At 47.9% G+C, this 19,977-nt stretch overlaps 1 protein-coding gene across 1 annotated transcript in view; it reads left to right on the top strand.

Annotated features, from left to right (window-relative positions):
• Inpp5a (inositol polyphosphate-5-phosphatase A) overlaps positions 1–19,977 on the top strand; it is a 202,630-nt gene that overhangs the window by 134,317 nt on the left and 48,336 nt on the right. The window contains exons 6-8 of the mRNA XM_028869475.2: positions 493–596; positions 8,011–8,063; positions 9,470–9,589. Of these exons, the coding sequence (XP_028725308.1) occupies positions 493–596; positions 8,011–8,063; positions 9,470–9,589 (277 nt within the window). The remainder of the gene's footprint in view (positions 1–492; positions 597–8,010; positions 8,064–9,469; positions 9,590–19,977) is intronic.

Below are 19,977 nucleotides of genomic sequence, written 5' to 3'. Positions count from 1 at the left end.
CCTGTCACAGTGCTGTCAGTCCAGGACGGGTAGGGTGGCAGCTAGCAAGGCAGGTCTGAAGAGTGCCTGCCCTGTGTCCCTGTCTACATCTCATGTAAAAATTGTTCCCTGGAATATGAGTAATGTCGTTCGTGTGTGAAGAGGAAATCGATGTTATTAAATAAATTCCTGTGAAGGTCTGAGTGAATGGTAATTCCACAGCCCTCTTAACTATATTCACGGCTTTCAAAGAGGGTGCCAATTAGCCCCTGTAAATCTGCAGGCTGGGAGCTCTTAGAGGATAATGAAGTAGAGTGTCAGGTTCCAGGTCATGGAACAAGAATTTATGAGCCACAGGCGCCTCTGGAGCAGCAATTGGCCCCTTGCCTGCTTGGAGACATCCCTCTGACCCAGGCGCTGCTGTGATAGGGCATGGCATCCCCCAGTAGCATGTGGCTAGTTGATAGGCTGTGGTGATGGTGTTAATTCATGTATTCCTCCTATCTTTTCCAGCTAAGAAGTATAAAAAAGTCACTGGCAAGGAGATCTATTCGGACACCTTGGAGAGCACGCCCATGCTGGAGAAGGAGAAGTTCCCACAGGATTACTTTCCCGAGGTGTGTGAGGACTGGTGCCTCCTCATCAGCACCCTGATTATCAGAATGAGTGAGTCAGAGGTGATGTAGGTTTGGACTGTGTTCACTGTCAGCGGTCACAGCGCTGTCACACTACAGGACTGTTGTCCCTGTAGTTTGGAGGTGATCTGAGCTGCCCTGGATAAGGGCACAGAGAACCTAAGAGCTCAGGTTTTGTTGTTACTAAACTTAAAGCATCATAAGGAGGCAGGAGAACCATTCTCCAAAGACAAGGAAATGTCTTTATTCTCTTGGGCTGACCCTGTGGCTGGAGTCACTGTGTGCTGTGTCTTATATGCTATGCTGTGCAGGAACTGTGCACATGGTACACCTTCACCTTCCCTGGGGCTTGCTGGAGTGAGAGCTAAGTCCCAGAGGAGGCCTCTGGGTTGCCTCAGCCAGTGAAGACACAACAGCTAATGCAGAATTGGTGAGTTAATGATACATGCTAGCAGTTGCACCTGCTTGATAGAGTTTAGAAATTAAAAAGCCAGAGCTGCTTTCTGCCTCTCTGCTCAGATGTGAGTAGCTTCCTTCAGGCTCCATTTTGACACCTTGCCCTGAGTCATCTGTTAAGGTACGGTAGATGTTGGATGCCCTGGTTGGAAGGTTTTTAGGTGCCAAGGTGGGAAGAACTGAGAATTGGCCCCGATGACTGCTGGCTGTTCATCCATGTTGCACCTTTGTCATGGTGTTTGGGGCATTTTAACCAGCTCCAAGGACTGCCCTGTGGTTCTCTCTCTTAGATGGCTGCACCATGTAGTAGTACTTTTGCTCAGAGCTGGTTTTCATCAAGGCCACAACTTTATTAACTTGCATGAAAGGATCATGGCCACCTCTTGTCACCTTGTGGCTTGGCTTCCCCATTCATTGTCCCCAGGCCAGGGATGTTCCCAATCTCTTGTCCTCTGCTGGCTCAGGTCCACCCTGGCTCAGATTCTTGGCCCTTCTGCTTCAGGTATCCTGAGGGTGGGGTAGGGTGGCAGGGGAGGTTGCAGCCTTCTGTGGTCCATATGTAATGACACCTGAGTCTGAATGTTGCTGATTTCCTTGGAAGGACCTCATGGATGTTGTTCCCATGAAAAAGCCATTAGCCACCATGCCAACTTTAGTCTAGTTACTCCTGAGTTTGGGTTTCTGCCTGCCCAGGACTCATCCCAGTTACCTCAGAGGTCTCTGGGATCTCACTCACCATTTAATCTCTCTTTCAAAATGGCCAGGGCTTGAGGGGCCCAAGTAGAAATGATGGGTGCTGGGGCAGTTCTGGGTGAAGCTGGCAGAAGCCAGGGCTGGCTGAGGTAGTACAGCACAAGCTCTGGCTTTAAGATGTTCCCTTGCAGGGCAGGTGGCGTGCACTGAAAGGTAGTGTTGAGCATAGGCACAGGCGTGGTGTGTGTACCAGTTCCCTGGGGAGGCAGCGTTTGAGATAGCCCTCTACCAAGCATCTCCTTTTTTCCCTTTAAATACTTTTTAAACTATCTTACACACTGAGAATTGTGGCAAGTAGACAGACATGTGGGCCCCATCCAATTAGAGTGAAGCTAAGACTGTATACACTCCCTGTGTCTTGTTGTGAGTGTATTGAGGCCCTCACCCTATACTCCCCAGTAGGCTCTCCTGAGGACAGTGTCTGTCCTCTCTCTAAAAGCCCCAAATATGCCTGTTCTCTGATGAGCCCTGCACTGTGCTCTGTATTTTAACTCTTGTGGGTATGGTTGCACTGTGCATCTCCTATACCTCTACACATATCAGCAGATGTGGTGTTCCCCACAAGAACCTAGTGTGTAGCATCCTTCCACATCCATGTATAGCCTCCCTGTTGCCTTATTCTCACATCACTCCTTGAATTCTAGAACTAGAATCCTATCACAGCTTTGTCTACTGCACTAGAGGCTCAAGATGTATGCCACAGCAAAGTGTATCCTGAGTGGGCAGGAATAGGGGAAAGGCTGGGGCTGTGGACATCAAATGGAGGACTCTTGCAGAGATGTGCCGCTGGTCCCCAGCAGCCCTCAGCCCTTGCTTGTAGAATTCTTCCAAGGGCCTCCTTGTTCCTACCTGTAGCCTTAGGGCTTCTCTGGCTAATAGTTCTTTTGCTTTACTAAACCTGGAGGCCTCAGGAGTTGAGGTCTGTGAAATCTGGGTGGTCTTGTCTATGACCTACCACCCATATAGGGAGGATACCCTTTACTCCTGAGGCCAGTTCTCTGTCCCCTTATGCAAAGTGGAACATGCATCAGGACAGAGTATGGGAAGCTGACTTCCCCCCATAGGAAAGTGACCACAGCCTGGGTCCATCCCTTCCTGTACTTAGCAGACCTGGTCAGGGGCCTCATTCACGTTTTCTGCAGGCAGAGAAAAGGATACATCTCTGTTGTTTTGTTGAGACAAGATCTCATTGTGTAGTCCTGTCTTGCTTCACAGAGATCTGACTGTCTCTGTCTCCTGCGTGCTGGGATTAAAGGCATGCAGCCCATCCCTAGGATATGTCTTTGAAGAATGAACTCTCATCATGGGAAGGCCACAGGATGTCTTTAGGTGGACTCCTGTCTTCGCTTAGAACAAGCTGCTATCCATGATTGGCAGCTGGTTCACAGACTCCTGTGGTGGCTGGCTCCTGGGCCTGCAAGGAACATAAGTGCTCAACTGGGGAGTGTCTTGGGGTTCTGTGTATCAGCTTTATGTCTGACTATGCCAATGTACCCTCACATTTCCTTTCACCATAGTAATAAACAGAAACAAAATCTCACTTTAAAGTCACAAACCCCAATACTTTCTGTCAGTTCTGTGGTACTTCTTAATGCCTAGAACATCACAGAGCATGCTGTGTTCCATAGGTTAGGACCTGGGGCTCCACTGCGGAGATCACCAGCAATAGCTCTGTCTAGACCCTTGGGATCCGCTCCCAGACTTGCCCCTTCATGCCTCTGCCAGGCCGTCATTGCACCCAGCACATTTAGGGGAGAGAATTAGTTGAAGACTGATCTCTCTTTCTTTTATTGCCATCACTTAAGGATAATCTAAATGTAATTACTGTGATGGAGGCATAATGCAATTCCAAATAATGACGGCCCTCTGCTTCTAAAACTAACAAAACTTTCTCTGCTGATTTATGGGTGCTTCTGGCTCAGTATGAATTCCAAATGACGCCTCTGGGAGCAACACTCCAGATAACGCAAGGCCATTTTTAAAAAGCAGATTTGTGTAGTCGATCGGACCGAGTCATTTTTTTCCTCTTGGCCGTGGTGAGAAATTGGTTGTTACCATAGATCACAGGCCCTGCTGCATGTGCCCATGAAAGATGAATTAATTCCACTAATGCTCCAAGCAGGCCTTCCTCAGTGGGGCCGCTTGGTGATAACCTCCCGCAGCCCCTCTTTTCTCCGCTGCGATTTATGCTCTCTCAGTAGATGAAGCTGCCTGGATTTGCAATCCATCTGCCGGCTCAAGGAACCCTATTAACAGGGGACTGAGCAGAGGCCACACGAGGTGAGCACTGTGTTGCCCTCCTGGGCCTGTGTGGGTTCCCTTTCTGTGGCCATGGTCCCTCTAAGAGAAGAGATGCCACCACCCCAGAGATACGAGAACCTTGCCATCCCCATTGGCTCAGAGGAGTTCATAAGTGAAGGTTTCAGAAGGTGGCCTCCTGGAAGTGACCCATCAAAGTCGAGCCCCCCTACCCTCTGCACACTGCTCCCATCTTCAATGGCCAGGTGACAGCGCCATAGCTGGGAGCGTCTAGGCCTTCCAAGACCTTTACTATGGCCTGGGTTCCTGCCTCCGTGCCTTTCTGTCTGGGCCTTCCCCACCCTCCACACCAAACACAGCCAGTCATAAGTACATAGGTAGGTTGTGTGTGTGTGTGTGTGTGTGTGTGTGTGTGTTTACATGTGCATGGGTCAGTTCCTTTGCATGTATTTATGTGTGCTGTACACAGAGGGTGTCAGGAAGGCCCCACTAAGGAGTCGCTGATGGGGGTGCTGGGGGTGCTTCTGTGGGCTAGTCCCATGTAGCAACTACCCATGTGCTTATACTTGACCATAAAAAGGAAATGAGTCATCAGAAAGAAAGATAGAACCTTGGTCCAGGAGCAAGGAAGTGGATCCCAGTTCTGTTCCCTTCTGGTTGCTGGCAGTCGGAGGAAGTTTGGGGCCCATGTCTTCTGGTTAAAAGAAGAGCTTTGCTGTGACAGCCTCCTTTCAGGCCACTGAAGGGAGGGTGGGATGCTGGAGGACCGTCTTTTAAAGTAGCTAAGTAGAGAGAGCCCACTGCCCTTGCAAGGACAGAGATGTATCCCAGCTCAGACCCAGGACATAGACAAGCCCAAGGCCATATACAGAGTGCCCTGGGTGGTGGCTACATCTTTCCATTCTGTCACAGTGTTGGCAATGAAGGCTGAGTGGCCATAGCTGTAGTGATGAGTGTGCCGCAGAGGCAAGATGTAAATATTTCTGTAAATATTTTACCAAACTGTTGGATTATACAAATATTAACTGTATATGTCTTGAGATTCACCTGCAACTCCTGTCTCACTTCTAGTTAGAATCCTAGTTGCAGTTTTTACCAACATCTGTTATAGAAAAAAGTGCACTTTTTGCTTTGTATTCAATTAGTAATTGATGTTAAAGTCATGCTCTATTATGGAAACCTAATCTCTCTATGTATCTTAATTTACACAAAATTTGTGTAAAAATGTATCTTAATTTACACAAAATTTGAAAACTGAGGAGAAAATGGTTCCTGGTCCTAAAATCCACAAATGCCTTTCATTTGCAGTGGCAATGAAGCTGTTGCCCACTCTAGAATTCTAGGCCAAGGGCAGGTGTTCAGTTTGGGGTCAGAGCTTGGGAGTGTGACTGCAGGTGGGCTGGGCTTGCTGCTTCTCTGGAAGAATCCTTAGGAAGGAGAGAGGGGTGAGCCCAGGAGGGCTGATCCTCCCTGTGGCGCACACTGGCCTGTGCCCTGTACAGCTCTACATGCTGTGAGCCTGTGAGTATTGGACCTTAAGACAAGTGTAGGCCTGGTCTTCTAGAGCCATTCTTGGATGAAGAGGGACCCATGCTGTGCTGCATTCATGAATTCTCAAGGTGCTGGGACTGTGGTGAGTGCAGGACCACACAGAGTGATGAGTGGGCTTTGGAGAGGTGGTCAGGTACCTTTGTACCACAAGGACATCTGGTGTAGATTCTATGTTAGTTATGATGGTAACTGTATTAGTCAGGGTTCTTTTGAGGAACATAACTTATGAAATGAATCTCTATCTAGTATCTATCTATCTATCTATCTATCTATCTATCTATCTATCTATCTATCTATCTATCGGACTTATTAGAACAATTTACAGGTTGTGATCCAGAATGTCATGGAGTTAATTTCTGAGCTATTTCTGTAATGTAAAGGAGTAAGATGCTGAACACAAAACTATCCTACCTTACATCTCTGGATCCTTTTTGTTTTCTTTTAGATTTATTTTATGTGTATGAATGTTTTATCTGCATTTATGTATGTGCACCGTGAATGTGCCTGGTGCCCAGAGAAGTCAGAAGGGAATGCTGAACCCCCAGGAACTGGAGTTAGAAATGGTTGTGAACCACCATGTGTGTGCTGGGAACCAAACTTGGGTGGGTCCTCTACAAGAGCAACTAGTACTCTTAACCACTGAGCCATCTCTCCAGCCCTCTTTGCATCCCTCTTAAGGCAGAGAATGTTTTGTTAGAAATTAACCAAATTCCATCGGATGGCGGTGGTGCATGCCTTTAATCCCAGCACTTGGGAGGCAGAGCCAGGCAGATCTCTTTGAGTTCGAGGCCAGCCTGGTCTACAGAGTGAGATCCAGGATAGGCACCAAAACTACATGGAGAAACCTTGTCAAAAAAAAAGAAAAGGGAGGGAGGGAGGGAGGGAGGGAAGGAAGAAAGGGAGGGAGGAAGAAAGAGAAAGAAAAGAAGAGAAAGAAAGAAAGAAAGGAAAGAAAGAAGAAAAAGAAAGAAAGAAAGAAAGAAAGAAAGAAAGAAAGAAAGAAAGAAAGAAAGAAAGAAAGAAAGAAAGAAAGAAAGAAAGAAAGAAAGAAAGAAAGAAAGAGAAAACCAAATTCCCTTGTGGTCACTTCTATCCCTGCCCACCTGGGCGCCATGGAGGAGATGCCCTCTTCCCTGGTCCTCTGTCAACCACAAAATTACCAAGCCTCTCAAGATTCATCTGTTCTCTTCTGTCTCTGAGACAGAATACCCGGCACTGTAGAAGATCCCCACCCTGTAGGCCACTCTCCTTAGGGAGCCAAGACACTTGTTCCTGCCTCCCCTTTGTGACCTAGGGATTCAGGAGGAGCTCTTCTTTGCCTACAGGACTTCTGCTCCCAACACTGAGAGGCCATGAGGTGGCTTTCTGTAGGGTGTGTGAATTAAAGTTCAGTTCTTTCATTCACATACATTGAGTGCTGGAAAGGCCATTGTCCCACAGGCAGGTCTGATGTCAGCAGACTGCTTCCTGGGCCTGACCTCCTGTGTGCAGTGAGCAGTCTTGGCTAGCAGTACTGCAGCAACACTGGGACTGGAAGCTGGGGAGGCTGGCTCGGGGTGTATGCAGTCCATCTGAAGCTGTAGTCCAGAGCAAGTCCAGCTTCTTCCCTCTTCTCTTCCTCTCCCTCCCATTCCCTTCCCATGACTTTCTCTGCTTTTTCATTTTTCATCATTTTAGAACCCAGGCAGGGGCTTCCCAGACTCTGAAGAGTGGTTGTCTGTTTGATGGGAGAGAACAGAGCGTAGAAGTGACCACCCCTTTCTTTAGTCCAGCCTTCAGTTAGCAGCTTTAGCCTGAGGACCAGGTAGTTGGTCAACCACAGAAAGTTCTTCTCAGAGTTTTGGATTCCCAGTAAGTGCAGGATCCAGGATCTAGCAGAGTGTCTGGTGAGGGCTGCATCCTTTTCCAAGGTAGGACCTGGCTACCTGCCCTCTACAAGCCCAAACACATGTTCCCATGTGGCAGAAAGCAGGCAAGGGATGAAAAGGTCCAGACTCCCTTCATCAAGCCATTTGCAAGAAGGCCCAGCCCTGGTGACAGAATCACCTTTCAGAGACCCCTGCCTCTCAAACCTATCATATTGGAGGTCAGTTGTCAACACCAGGGTTTAGGGGACATTCAGACCACAGCACCCACTCTGCCTAGTAGCTGCCCCACCTGTGGATGAACATTGCATGCTATATAACTGCTGGGAGTAACACTTAGAGCTAGTAGGATCGTGAGTTTAAGGCCAGCCTGGATTGTATGGCAAGGCATTGTCTCCAAAACAAACCAATAAGCAAAGGAAAGACCGCCTTTTAGCTGTGCTATGACTGCAGACGAACCCCATGGCTTCCCATTTCTCTGTGTTGCTGACGGTGTAACCTTTACTTTTCAGTGCAAATGGTCAAGAAAAGGCTTCATCAGGACGCGGTGGTGCATTGCTGACTGGTATGTTTTATGGCATCTGAATTGACTGTCTCCACTTCATAATTTTGAGAGTGATTTTTACCCTTCTTTTGTATGTGTTGAAACATGTTGTTAAAGACTCTACTCACTTAGAACAGAGATCCTGCTGCTCAAACTGCCCCATAACTCCTCTTTTGGTTGATGGGTGATGCCACATGGCACAGTGTTGTTTCCTGTTCCATGTAAATTGGAGGTTCAGGTATTCAGTACAAATGAAGGTCGAAAGACATCACGTCCATCCTCAAGTGTGACCTGTGTGTGTCAGAGCATACTGCACAGTTGAACTGGTGGGAAGGCCTTCCATTAGGTCCCAGGCCACAAAGTTAAGCTCTGCAAAGACAGCCTGGGGTTATTGGGCACAGACAAATGAGGTCTTAGCTCTACTCACTTGTCCTAGCCTATTCATCCTTTAGAAAAGCATTCTCCATAGTAATGCTCGCCTTGTCCACCTGAGAACCACAGAAACGTGGCTCAGTTTTCAGCTCCTGAAACAAGAGTTGACTAAGCCCTGGTCTCTATAGTTCAACTAAGGTACTGACCCAGGCCCATAGAGTTGGTCAGGACAATGTCCAGAATGGACATGGGGGAGAGAAGCAAAGGGTTCCTAAGATAGAGCTAATGACCCCATCCAGGAGGTGGCTGGCCACCCATGCTACTCTTTGTCCTTGTTCTCAGGGACCAACTTCTCCCTATACAGTATGGGAGGATCACTTAGGCACAGAGCTAGTGGCTGAGTTATTGGGCTTTCCTTCACATTGCTGCTGAAGAGAAATGGTGAGGTCCAGTTCCAGTGCCCTATAGAAGATGCAACATGGTAGTATGCGCCTTTGGGATGGTATGAAGCCATTATCTGGTAAGGCAGATGGTCCATGCTAACTGGAGATGCCTAGGGACGTCACAGGTCATGGGAAAGGTTGATGCAGACCTCACTCTGGCCTCATCAAGTCCATATACATGAGGCCCCTCAGGCTGTATGCTCAGAGGCAATGGAAGGACAGTTTTTTTGCTTGTTTCCATGCCCCTGTCTTACAGAGTCCCCAACAGTGGTTCATCCCTGCAGTGTGGGCTCTTGGGAACAGAGACTCAGAGAGAAGTATCCTCCTCCTTCCAGCTTACAGGAAGTTTTATAATAGTATCTTTTCTTTAAAGGAAAATAGCTCTAGTTTACTTGGCCAGAGTGATGATTTATTGGAGATATAACTGAAGGTCTCATGCCTTCTGGCCATGGGGAGGCAATGCTGTGGTTCACTTTGTAGTGACTAAGGATGGGTGCCCAGGGCTTTAATCCTGAGCTGAGGAAGAGGGTGGGAGCCAAAGAGGCATAGCTCTGTTCAGGGTAACTGGAATTCTAGCTCCTGGTATAAGGTCCCTTTTTTTGTTCATTACAGTGCCTTCGACTTGGTGAACATCCATCTTTTTCATGATGCATCCAACTTAGTGGCCTGGGAGACAAGCCCCTCAGTGTACTCGGGTGTCAGGCACAAGGCTCTGGGCTATGTGCTCGACAGGTAGGTGCTGTATCCTAGCCACTTCTGAGCATGGCTGAGGCTGCTCGAAGGCCACTTCATGGTTTCTGTTTTCCTGTTTGAGAATGGCCCTCCAGAATGTCAACCCATAAGGAATGTAAAATCTCCAGCTCTATTTGAGCAGACCCTGATCAAATGAGCAAATGGTTGCATATTACTTCCCTTTCCTTCTGTGTTCTGTGGGAAAATGAAGAAAGCTGTGCCTTGAAGAGGAGGGCAAATGCAAACTACACAGAATTGCCATGGCTGTGTTTAGGTATGGATTCAAGAATGGATACCTCTGGTGCTCTGCCTGGGTCAACTCAAGGAAGCTCTGCTGCCCAACCATACCGTTGCCTTCTTCCTGCCTTTGTCTCTTTCCTGTCCATCTGTGCTTCCTGGGCACAGGATCATCCCTGAGGAAGGGCTGGTGGCCTTAGTAGTTGTCAGAGCTAGGGACTACTCACCTTCTGCCGGGGCTCCCTATTGGAGAAATTATTTTGGCCACTCCACGTAGTTGAAAGGATATTTATTTAATGGCGTAACTCACAAATTAAGTAATGGGTAGGTCGCAGGGTCTGGGGAAGGTGTAATGCAGTCCAGCGGTGTTCTCCGGAGCTCTACACAGTCAATCTGCACTGGTCAGCGTCCCGGCACTGAGAGAGTGCCCAGAGCGAGCGCTGGCCCATCCAGCTCTCGGGTCCCCAGGCGCCTCCCCTTGCCCCGCCTCGTAGGCGTGACAGTTGCCAGAGTCTCAATGGGGGTTGGAACTTCCAGAACCAAGCTAGAATGGCTACCCACTACATCTCCTCCTTTTTGTCTAAATAAGAAGGTTCTAAACTAATACAAGACTATATACAAAGGAATGGTTATCAAATATTGTCTAGAAATAATGAGAGATAATGACCTAGATAAGATGTAACTACAACCAATGCAAACAATATCAAGCAAGAAACACATACTAAAATCCAGAGAAGTATAGAGCATAGGTAAACAGCATGTTATAAAGATCATTCAAAGGTGTCCTATCCTAAAGAACCTGAACCTAATACTTAATATGTTCTATCTAAGATATTATATATACTAAGTTGTGGCTACCCACTACAGCTCCCACCTGCTCTGGCTATAGGCTCCTCTGTCTGTGATATCCTGTGTGATCTTGGATGGGTTAGGACTAATGGGCTGTCATCCAGAGAAGATGGTAGCCCTGACTGATAGGATGAATCTGGACCTGAGTAACAGTATCCATCTGACTTACAGATAGGCATTTCTGAAGCCCAGTCTGGGAGACACATCTGGATCTAGACTCAGTTCCTTTCTTATGGTCCTTAAGTCGATTCTCTTGCCATGTGATGAGGAAGGATCAACTCTGGTTGGCTAAAGCCACTTCCCACAGACCAGGGCAGGTGGTCTTGGTTCTTCCTGAGCTTCACACTGTTTCCTGGAGGCCTTGCTCTGGCCTTAACTCAGCAAGGGCAATACATTGAGTTCAGAGGAGAGGGAGTGTATGGGGTCTTGTCTGGCTTGGCTTTAGTCTCCTTTTCTCAGCCCATCCTGACTTCCACTCAGATCTTAGCCTCCCACTAGCCCATGGCTGGCCTCTCCTTATGCTCTTCTATCCCCTGCACCTTCACAGAGCACTTCCTGTCTGGTCTCCTGAAGTGGCCATCTGTGAATACAGGTGTTTTGCTGAGCAGAGGATTTTGCAATCTCCAAATCACCACTTGTCCTGTGGACAGTCATATTGATTGTTGCTGCATCCCTGAGAGAGGACACACTAGCTGGGATGTGGCAAGCACTGACTCAGGCAGGAAGAAAAGATTGGCAGGACGCAGGACATTTCCTGAGCCTGTGCGGGCTTCTTGGGAGATTTGTGCACCTGAAGGAAAAGCAGTCCACCCAGGGTTCCCATAGAATCACCTCTAGTCACATGTAGCGTGTTGTTCTTGCACCATCAAATTCTTGAGGGCAGAGCTAGCAGACTCCCATGATGGGAGATCCTAGGGAGTATGCAAATTTCTGCCCCAGCATGACCAGGGGCGATGGCCTAGTGGTGTGTGTTGAGGGTCCCTAGCATCAGATGAGGTCTCAAAGAACAGCTGCTGAGTAGGTCCTTATATAAGCCTTAAGCACAAGGCCTATCTCCTCCTTGTGCTTCTCACAAGGAATTTGTGTGTGTATGTGTGTGTGTGTGTATGTGTGTGTGTGTGTAATGTCTATGTGGAGGAGTGTGAGCATGTTTATGCCTGTGAATACACATATGTGTTTGTGGGGCTTGTACTGGGCAAATTTGTACATGCATGTCTGTGTCATAGATCAGTGTGCCCCTAAAGTAAGAGGCAAAGCTGGGCCCTCTGGACCACAGTGTCCTGTAGGGTGGGGCTGGGGTCACTGGGCATCCTACCATCTCTCTCTTCAATGGCACACGAGTAGCTTCTTCTTCTGTGAGTTCCTCCTTTATTGTCTTCATGTGCTTCTGAAGCAGTGCTCGATACAAGGAGTCGGGAGACAGAGTCTCACTCCTGTCCATCACTGGACAGCACAAGGCTAGTGACCTCTGGAGACCATGCCATCATGGAAGAGAGGTCAGCCTATGGTCCTTCCACTGGGTCCTTTCCTCTGTTGACCTCTCACAGCCTCTAGGGTAAGAGAGGGCTCTAGTGCTACTGGTGTCATCCAGGTCCCTGCAGAAGAACCACAGATAAGGGAGCTAGACCTGAGGTTTCTCCTGTTGTTGCTCCGGTCTAAGGGCTTGTCTTTAAAATCTGTATGCAGCCACACCTTTCATCTGGGGCTGAAGCCCAAGCAGGTACTGTACCATGCTTGAAGCCTGAACTCAGCACCCACTATGGGAACAGCTCAGGCACTTGGAGATAGGTTCAAGTGCTTTGCCCCAACAAAACATCCCATTTCTGTCCATTTGTATCTTCCCCACGTAACCTGTGAGCCCAGAGGTCCTCATCCTTTGGTGTCCTCAACTCAGCTCCCCTGCACTTCACCAGCCCTGTTCTTAAGTATCCTCAGGTGTGGGCCCTGCCCAGCCATGCTTGTGTGGAGGTACCATGATAATGTTGCTCACTAGTTCCTGGAGTGAACAGTAGCTGGTGCTGCCCCCATCAAGACCAGATCCTGAGGACAGCACCGAACTGATCGTGTCACCTCAGGATCATGTCTAAATTTCAAGGAGATTGCTAGAGTCTCGGGTGGGTGACCCTGGAACCTCCTTCCTGGCAGGTTCCTCTGTGGTGGTGATGTCTCCATGGGGCTGCCTTCCTGGGCTAGTGAATCAGCAGCCAGCAGCAAGAGCCTTGTCTGTGTGGTTCTTCCTGCTGTTTGCTCCATGGCCGTTTTTCTGGGACCTCCCAGGGAGCTGGGAGCTGAGAGAGACCAAATGTCCATCAGTCCTGGTGACCATGGTCAGCTTGTCAATGTGGTAAGGCATTAGAATATGTCATTGCCCTACACCACCATCCCTCCAGAAAAGCAGCCTCGGGGTCTGGGGGCCACTTTTCTGCATCTTTGCATTCCAATGAATGGCTTCTGTGGCGAGTTCAGCCAGCCGCAGATCCGGACCTCCGCAGTGTAGGGCTGGGCTGCTGGGCACAAAGGGCCACTCTGCAGGAGCGGTGAATCACGGCCCGCCCTTTCATCGGGAGGCTAACCTTTTGGCAGCCACCAGCAGACTGCATTCTACTGTGCTGATTGGGGAGGACAATGCTGTACTGGCCTTTGAATGGACACCGCCACCAACAGCGCTGTATTCACAGCCGCAGCACTGGGAACCGTGCGAGCATTGTCTGCAGGCCCCACTGAGCTGCAGGAGACAGTGAGGAGGCTGGGATAGGGAGGCTGGCTTCTTCGGTTTAATCTCCCTGTCCAGCCTGCCAGTAGGTCCCTGTCTTCGTCTGAGAAGTGGGGGCATCCAACCCAGGGATCAACAATATCACACCCCTGTCTGCAAAAGGGGAAGAAAGATGGTGTGAAAACCAAGAGGCGCCAGTATGCCATCGTTTTCCTCCAAATCGAAGACTATTCTAAAATAAGTTATAAAGAAACAAGTCCAAGAGCCACTGCTGACTCAGTTCTCAGGAGCCTCAGCTGTGAGTGGCATGCCTGCCTGCACTAGAACCATTGCATGCAAAGACACTTGTGTCCCTGAGACACCAGTGAGGCACTGGCCCCTCACTCCAGCATACGCAGCTACAATTGCCTTCCTTCACAGTCTTTCCTTTTCTTTGCAGGTTTGTTTGGGGGTTTTGTCTCCCTCCCTCCCTCCCTCCCTCCCTCCCTTCCTTCCTTCCTTCTCCTTCTTTTCCTTCCTTCTTTTTTGTTTTTTGATGCAGAAACTTACTCTGTAGCCTAGACTAGCCTAGAACTCATAATTCTCCTGCCTCAGTTTCCTGAATACTGGTATTGCTTTCATGAGCCATCATGCCTGGCCAGCCAAGACTTCTTGTGTAAGATAATGTGTCTATGTTTGTGTGACTTGTGAGCTTTTAGCCTTAAATATCTAGTTATGAAAAAAATTGAAATATTTTAGATTTATTTATTTTATTATTCTATGTGTATGAGTGCTTTGCCTGCATGAATATATGTATGTCCCACATAGGCCTGGTATTGGATCTCCTGGGACTGTGAGCTGCCATATGGATTCTGGGAATCAAACCCCAGTGCAACAAGAATTCTTAACCACTGAGCCTACTCTATAGCCCAAAGTTTTTTTTTTTTTTTTTTTTTTTTTTTTTTTTTTTTTTTTTTTTGTGTGTGTGTGTGTGTGTGTGTGTGTGTGTGGCGGTGGTGTGTATATGTATGTATGTGTGTATGTGTGTGTGTATGTATGTATGTATGTATGTATGTATGTATGTATATGGGGAGTTTTGTTTTGTTCTGAGAGCATCTTACAGTGTAGCTCTAGCTGCCTGGAACTTGCTTTGTAGACCAGGCTGGCCTTGAACATACAGAGATCTGCCTACCTCTGCCATCTTAGTACTTGGATTAAAGGTGGTACTACCACACCCTGTTATGAAAGATTTTAAAAGAAAACCCATAGGTGCTGAAGAGCAGACTGAGAAGTTTAGGTAGGTTCAGAGGCCCAGGAAGTCGAAGGCATCTGTGTTAGGGCCTGGGGATGCTGGGATGTCAAAGGCCTCCACCCTCTGTGGCTCCAGGGGGTGCCTGCACTGGTCACTGCTGTGATGCTCTTCTTGACACAAGGTTAGCCCTTAGAGGGTATCTAGGGTGACAAAACCAGGACCCTGAGGCAGCAACTGTGAGGATGCCCTGAAACCTTCCTGAGTGCTCAGCCCATGAAATGAGATTTTTTTTTTTTTATGCCAAGTGACAGGAGCCTTCAGTGTCCCCTTTGAAATGTGGCCTGGCTAGTTCAACAGAGACATTTTTACATTACAACTGTGAAACCCTGGCATAAAGCACCCCTCTGTCCCCCCATTATTTTCTCACAAACACAGTCCATTGTCACAGTGCTGAAGTTAATTTGATCAACATTGGGACATTTAACTTTTATGTCCAGTGAAAAGAGTTGTTTCATGCTCATTTTGGGCATTCAAAGGAAATGATTGCCAGAAAAATAATGTTCCTTGGGACAATCCGGAGCAATTAGTTTCCCAGGGAGAGGCTATGTGACGCCGGCTGCCACACAGCCCCTCTTTGTCGCTTTATGGATGGTCATCCGTCAGCTGTCAGGCTGCTCAAAGACCCCTCCAATCTAAATGTTTCTCTTTAGGCCGTTCCCAGAACTCGCCTTGCTGTTCAGTGAGCAGAAGAAAAGCGCTGTGTCTCTAGGCAAAGGCGAGCTCCCCGCTAAGGATCTAGGTCATTCCGGAATGCTCTGGTGGGGCTGGCACAGAGCTGTTTCTTGCACCTCATTTGCTGCCCACTGCCCTGGAGAAAAAGTGCAGGTGTCTCTATGGGCTGTGCCTACAGCCCAAGTTTTGGAAGCCTCAGGACACCCACTGCCTGGAGCTCACCCTGCACAGTACAGAATTCCCATAGCAAGCCGAAGGGCCTGGAGCCCGCAGACTTGCTATGTGTGTCATCAGCCTGAAACCCCAAGGCCTGTGCCAGCATTGCCATGGATTCCATTGAAAGCATGGTAGCCAGGACATGTCAAGTCCAGTTACAGTTGAGCAAGATGAGTTGGTAAGGGCCAGTGTCTCAGATGATTGATGAAATTTGCAGTATGTTCTTTATTTTACTAAAAATGTCCAAATGCATGTAGAAGGCTATGATGAGGAAAATTACACACCTCTACTCAGTGGTTGACATGTGTAACCTTTCTCCTCTTTTCTGAAGAAATAAAACAGTGAGGTGCTGCTGGCACCCTGCGTCTGTGTCTTGAGCCTCTGGGGCTGCGCAGTACCACCTGGATTCAGTGTCTGGGTTTCTTTGCATGCTTCTATGCTTTTGTCTCAGAGGTTGTGCATCTCTTTCTTTTCCATGCCTTAGGTTTAGATCGTCATATGTGTGTAGGTGTGTGTGTGTGTGTGTGTGTGTGTGTGTGTGTGTGTGTGTTCTGTGCATGTGAATATCCACAGCAATGCTTGGAGAGTGCTGTCAATGGCTTCTTGCTGCTCATCCTCCGTCTGCAAGATGTTTATGCTCTGGTGGCTTCATATCAACTGCTCCTTGACGGATCCCCACCAGACTCTGGTGGAGACCCCCTTTAAAGGGTCTCGGTATTTTACCAAACATGCCTCCCCCACCTATCCACTTCTAACTAGTCTTGGGGAGGCAGCACAATTTTTATTTCCCTGGAGCTGGTGAAACTGAGCATTGCTTTGAGTGCTTATGGGCATCTGAGACTTAAGGGCTGCTCCGTTTCTAGAGATCTCAGCTGTGGTTTTTTCTGCTAGATTCCTAAGAAATACGGCATTCTCATAGGAGGCTAAGGTTCTTCCATGTGGCCCGGTGGGGTTTTATAATCAGTGGAGTTGTCTCAATGTGAGGAGAGGAAGTAGTACATTCAATATCTAGATCTTTTATTTTTTATTTTATTTTTTAAATTATTTTTATTTTACAATACCATTCAGTTCTACATATCAGCCACGGGTTCCCCTATTCTACCCCCTCCCACCCCCTCCTCTTACCCCCAACCCACCCCCCTATTCCCACCGCCTCCAGGGCAAATCCTCCCCCCAAGGACTGCGATCAACCTGGTAGATTCAGTCCAGGCAGGTCCAGTCCCTTCCTCCCAGACTGAGCCAAGTGTCCCTGCATAAGCTCCAGGTTTCAAACAGCCAACTCAAGCTATGAGCACAGGACTTGGTCCCACTGCCTAGTTGCCTCCCAAACTGATCAAGCCAATCAACTGTCTCACCTATTCATCAGAGAAATGCAAATCAAAATGACTCTGAGATACCACCTTACACCTGTCAGAATGGCTACGATCAAAAACACCAATGACAGTCAATGTTGGAGAGGATGTGGAGCAAAGGGAACACTCCTCCACTGTTGGTGGGAATGTAAACTTGTACAACCACTGTGGAAATCAGTATGGCGGTTTCTCAGAAAATTAGGAATTGAACTACCTCAAGACCCAGCCATCCTACTCTTGGGCATATACCCAAGGAATGCTGATTCATACCATAAAGATACATGTTCAGCTATGTTCATAGCAGCACTATTTGTAATAGCCAGAACCTGGAAATAACCTAGATGCCTGTCAACGGAAGAATGGATGAAAAAAATGTGGTACATATACTCAATATCTAGATCTTATGCTTAGAAAACAAATGGGAATGGTGACTGATCGAGAGAGAGAAGACCAGCCATTTAGCCAGAAGGTGTAGATTAGAGGCATGCAGCCCTCATGCTAGGGATACACAGTGGGACAGAGTTCCCCCGGCAGAGTGGGACATGTATCATCAAGGAGCCTGACTTTTGCAAGACTGGGTAAGATCAATGTGGCTATGGCCCAGAATGCCCCTAGCACATAGTAAATACCCAGCACATTGCCATTGGGAGAGGGAACCATTCACTTTCCAGAGGGAAAAAACCAATCTCTAAAAATTCCACCAATAATTTCAGTCTTTACTGGAGCACTGGGAAAGTAGGTGGAGTCCAAGTTACAAGGAGCCTTGGCCAGTAACTTACAAAGTCTAGATATGCCCCAAGTCTTCCATGCCTGTCCTGCTGTTTTTTGGTCCATGGTCAGTGCTCTAGAGATGGATACTGTCCCAGGGAGTGCTGGATGCTACAGCAGAAGGCTTCAGACAAGAGACTTGACTGAGATTCATTTCTTGCAATTCTGGAGGCTGAAGTTTAAGCTAAGGGCAGCAAGCCAGGCTCTAAAACTGGCTTATGGACACTGTGTCCTTACATGGTAGAAAGCCAACAACTCTGGGGATTCTTCCTTTCGTGTCAGGTCCCCTCTGACCTTGTTAACCTCCATGACCTCTTTAGAGGCAGCTTCTCCAGTGCAGTGACCCTTGGTCATTCCCTAGAAGGAGCTCATGTACCAAGCTTGGACCATTAGCCTGCTAAGGCAGGGTCTGCTAGTCAGGCAGGGAGCAGCAGTTCCCATAGGCCAGGGTGGGGCAGGTGCTCGCTTACCAGAACCAATTGGCTCAGGTCGTCAGTGTTCTGCTGCATGAAGCTGTCCTATATGGTGCTGGGGGCAGGAGCCTCAGAGTGTCCTGGGTTTAATGGCAGCTGCTGGAGGAATAGGATGGGGTGGTAAGGTTAGAAAATATGTCTGTGTGGCAAGGGCATTATGCTTGGGATCAGTGGAGAAGTTAGGAAAGAGGAATGTGGTCGTTACTAGGACTAGATCCTATGAGGCACCTCAAGTCATGTCGGGTGTTCTGTGCTCCTACTACTTCTGGGTTTTTGCTGTTTGCCTCTGAAGTGTTAACTCTCTCATATCTCAGTCAGACCCTCTGAACTGAGGGTCCCCAGGGCTTCAGGCCTCATGGAGCTATATAGATCTTGTCCCCAACAGCACCTTCCCAGGGCTTGGGTGAGGAATGAGAACCTGGGAAGTTTCAGGCTGGTTGTGCACTTATTTTATTGGCTGAATTTACTTTTGTGACTAGATGACTTATGATGAAGAGAAACCTTTAGGAAATTAAATTACCCTCAGATATTTTGGGTAATCTAGCCATTTTATATTATCAGTATTTGAGTTACTTAAGATTATTTGTTCAACAAACATGGTCTCTCCCATAGCTGAGGACAGAACCAACCTTAGTTGATCTCTAAGTTTATGTAGACTCCACAGTTAAGTAAAAATATAATGCCAAAAGATCCTACATCCCAACCACTGGTTGGAGAGTGAAAAGGGAAGCAAGCCAGGTTATCAGTGTGTTCGAAGCACTTCAGGGGATGGCACTGACCAGTCGTGACCAATCCACCTTTCAGACCTTTGCAGCTCCTTGGGGGCATCTCTCACGTCCTGTGGAATGTTGCATGGGTGCCCTCTGCAGTCTCAATGACCATGGGACCCTCAGTGGGTCCAAGGCACCCCAGGGTTCCTGTGTCACAGACGTGACTGCAGCTGAAAGGGTGACTTTTCACTGTGACTTTCCTCCAGAAGTCCAGAGCCCTTTGCATCATGGGAGGTAATGTCCTCGGATGGGGAACAGGCCCTGGCCAGATAGAAAAAAGCCACCCTTCCCCCAGTGGGGCTGTCACATCCTGGAATCACCTGTCAAACAAGAGACACCATTTCCAGGCCTAAAAAATTGATTTTTATGGCTCTTCTTGTAATTCTCTTTCTGAATAAGGCACATGATATTGATGTGGGCCTCCTTTTTAATCATAATAGCCACTGACAAGGTAATTAATTTTAAAACAACTCTTTTTTTTCTGGTCCAAATGGCACTATGTAGAAATTAAAAGTGAGTGCCGTGAGGGCCGCTGGCCTGGCACTCAGGCGATTGCCTCGGCCATGACAGCCCCTTTATCTTGCTGCTTCTGTGCGACCTTCAGAGATGGGCGTTGTTATTAATTGGCTTGGGCTATTATATCAAAAAGAGCAGGGCAGGAAAGCATGATAAAGTTTAGGTTTTTAATGATAGTCTTACAGGAATCAAGACATGCCAGTGAAATTGCCTTCCTGGGTCATCACAGGCCTAGCATGGGGCACAGCCAGGACCCATCAACACCTCTCTCATGAGGAATGCCCCAAATGCAGCATTCTCCCACAAAGCACACAGGCATCTAAAGTTAGTACACTCAGCCTCAATCTGAAATAATTTACCATAACATGGATTCTGCCATTTGATTAGCCAGGTGGTGTGTGCCACTGGTTGGCGGGTTCTAAGACATGCCTTTATGTTGCTTTCTAGGCCTTTGTTTTCTTCTCCTCAAAACTTAGTGCAGTCCATTGTGTTTGATGCTCACACTAGTTGATGAGACAAAAAAAGACCTGG

This window comes from Peromyscus leucopus, chromosome 1, assembly GCF_004664715.2.
Source record: "Peromyscus leucopus breed LL Stock chromosome 1, UCI_PerLeu_2.1, whole genome shotgun sequence".
Classification (NCBI taxonomy): Eukaryota; Metazoa; Chordata; class Mammalia; order Rodentia; family Cricetidae; genus Peromyscus; species Peromyscus leucopus.
This window is presented reverse-complemented; position numbering and strand designations above follow the sequence as displayed.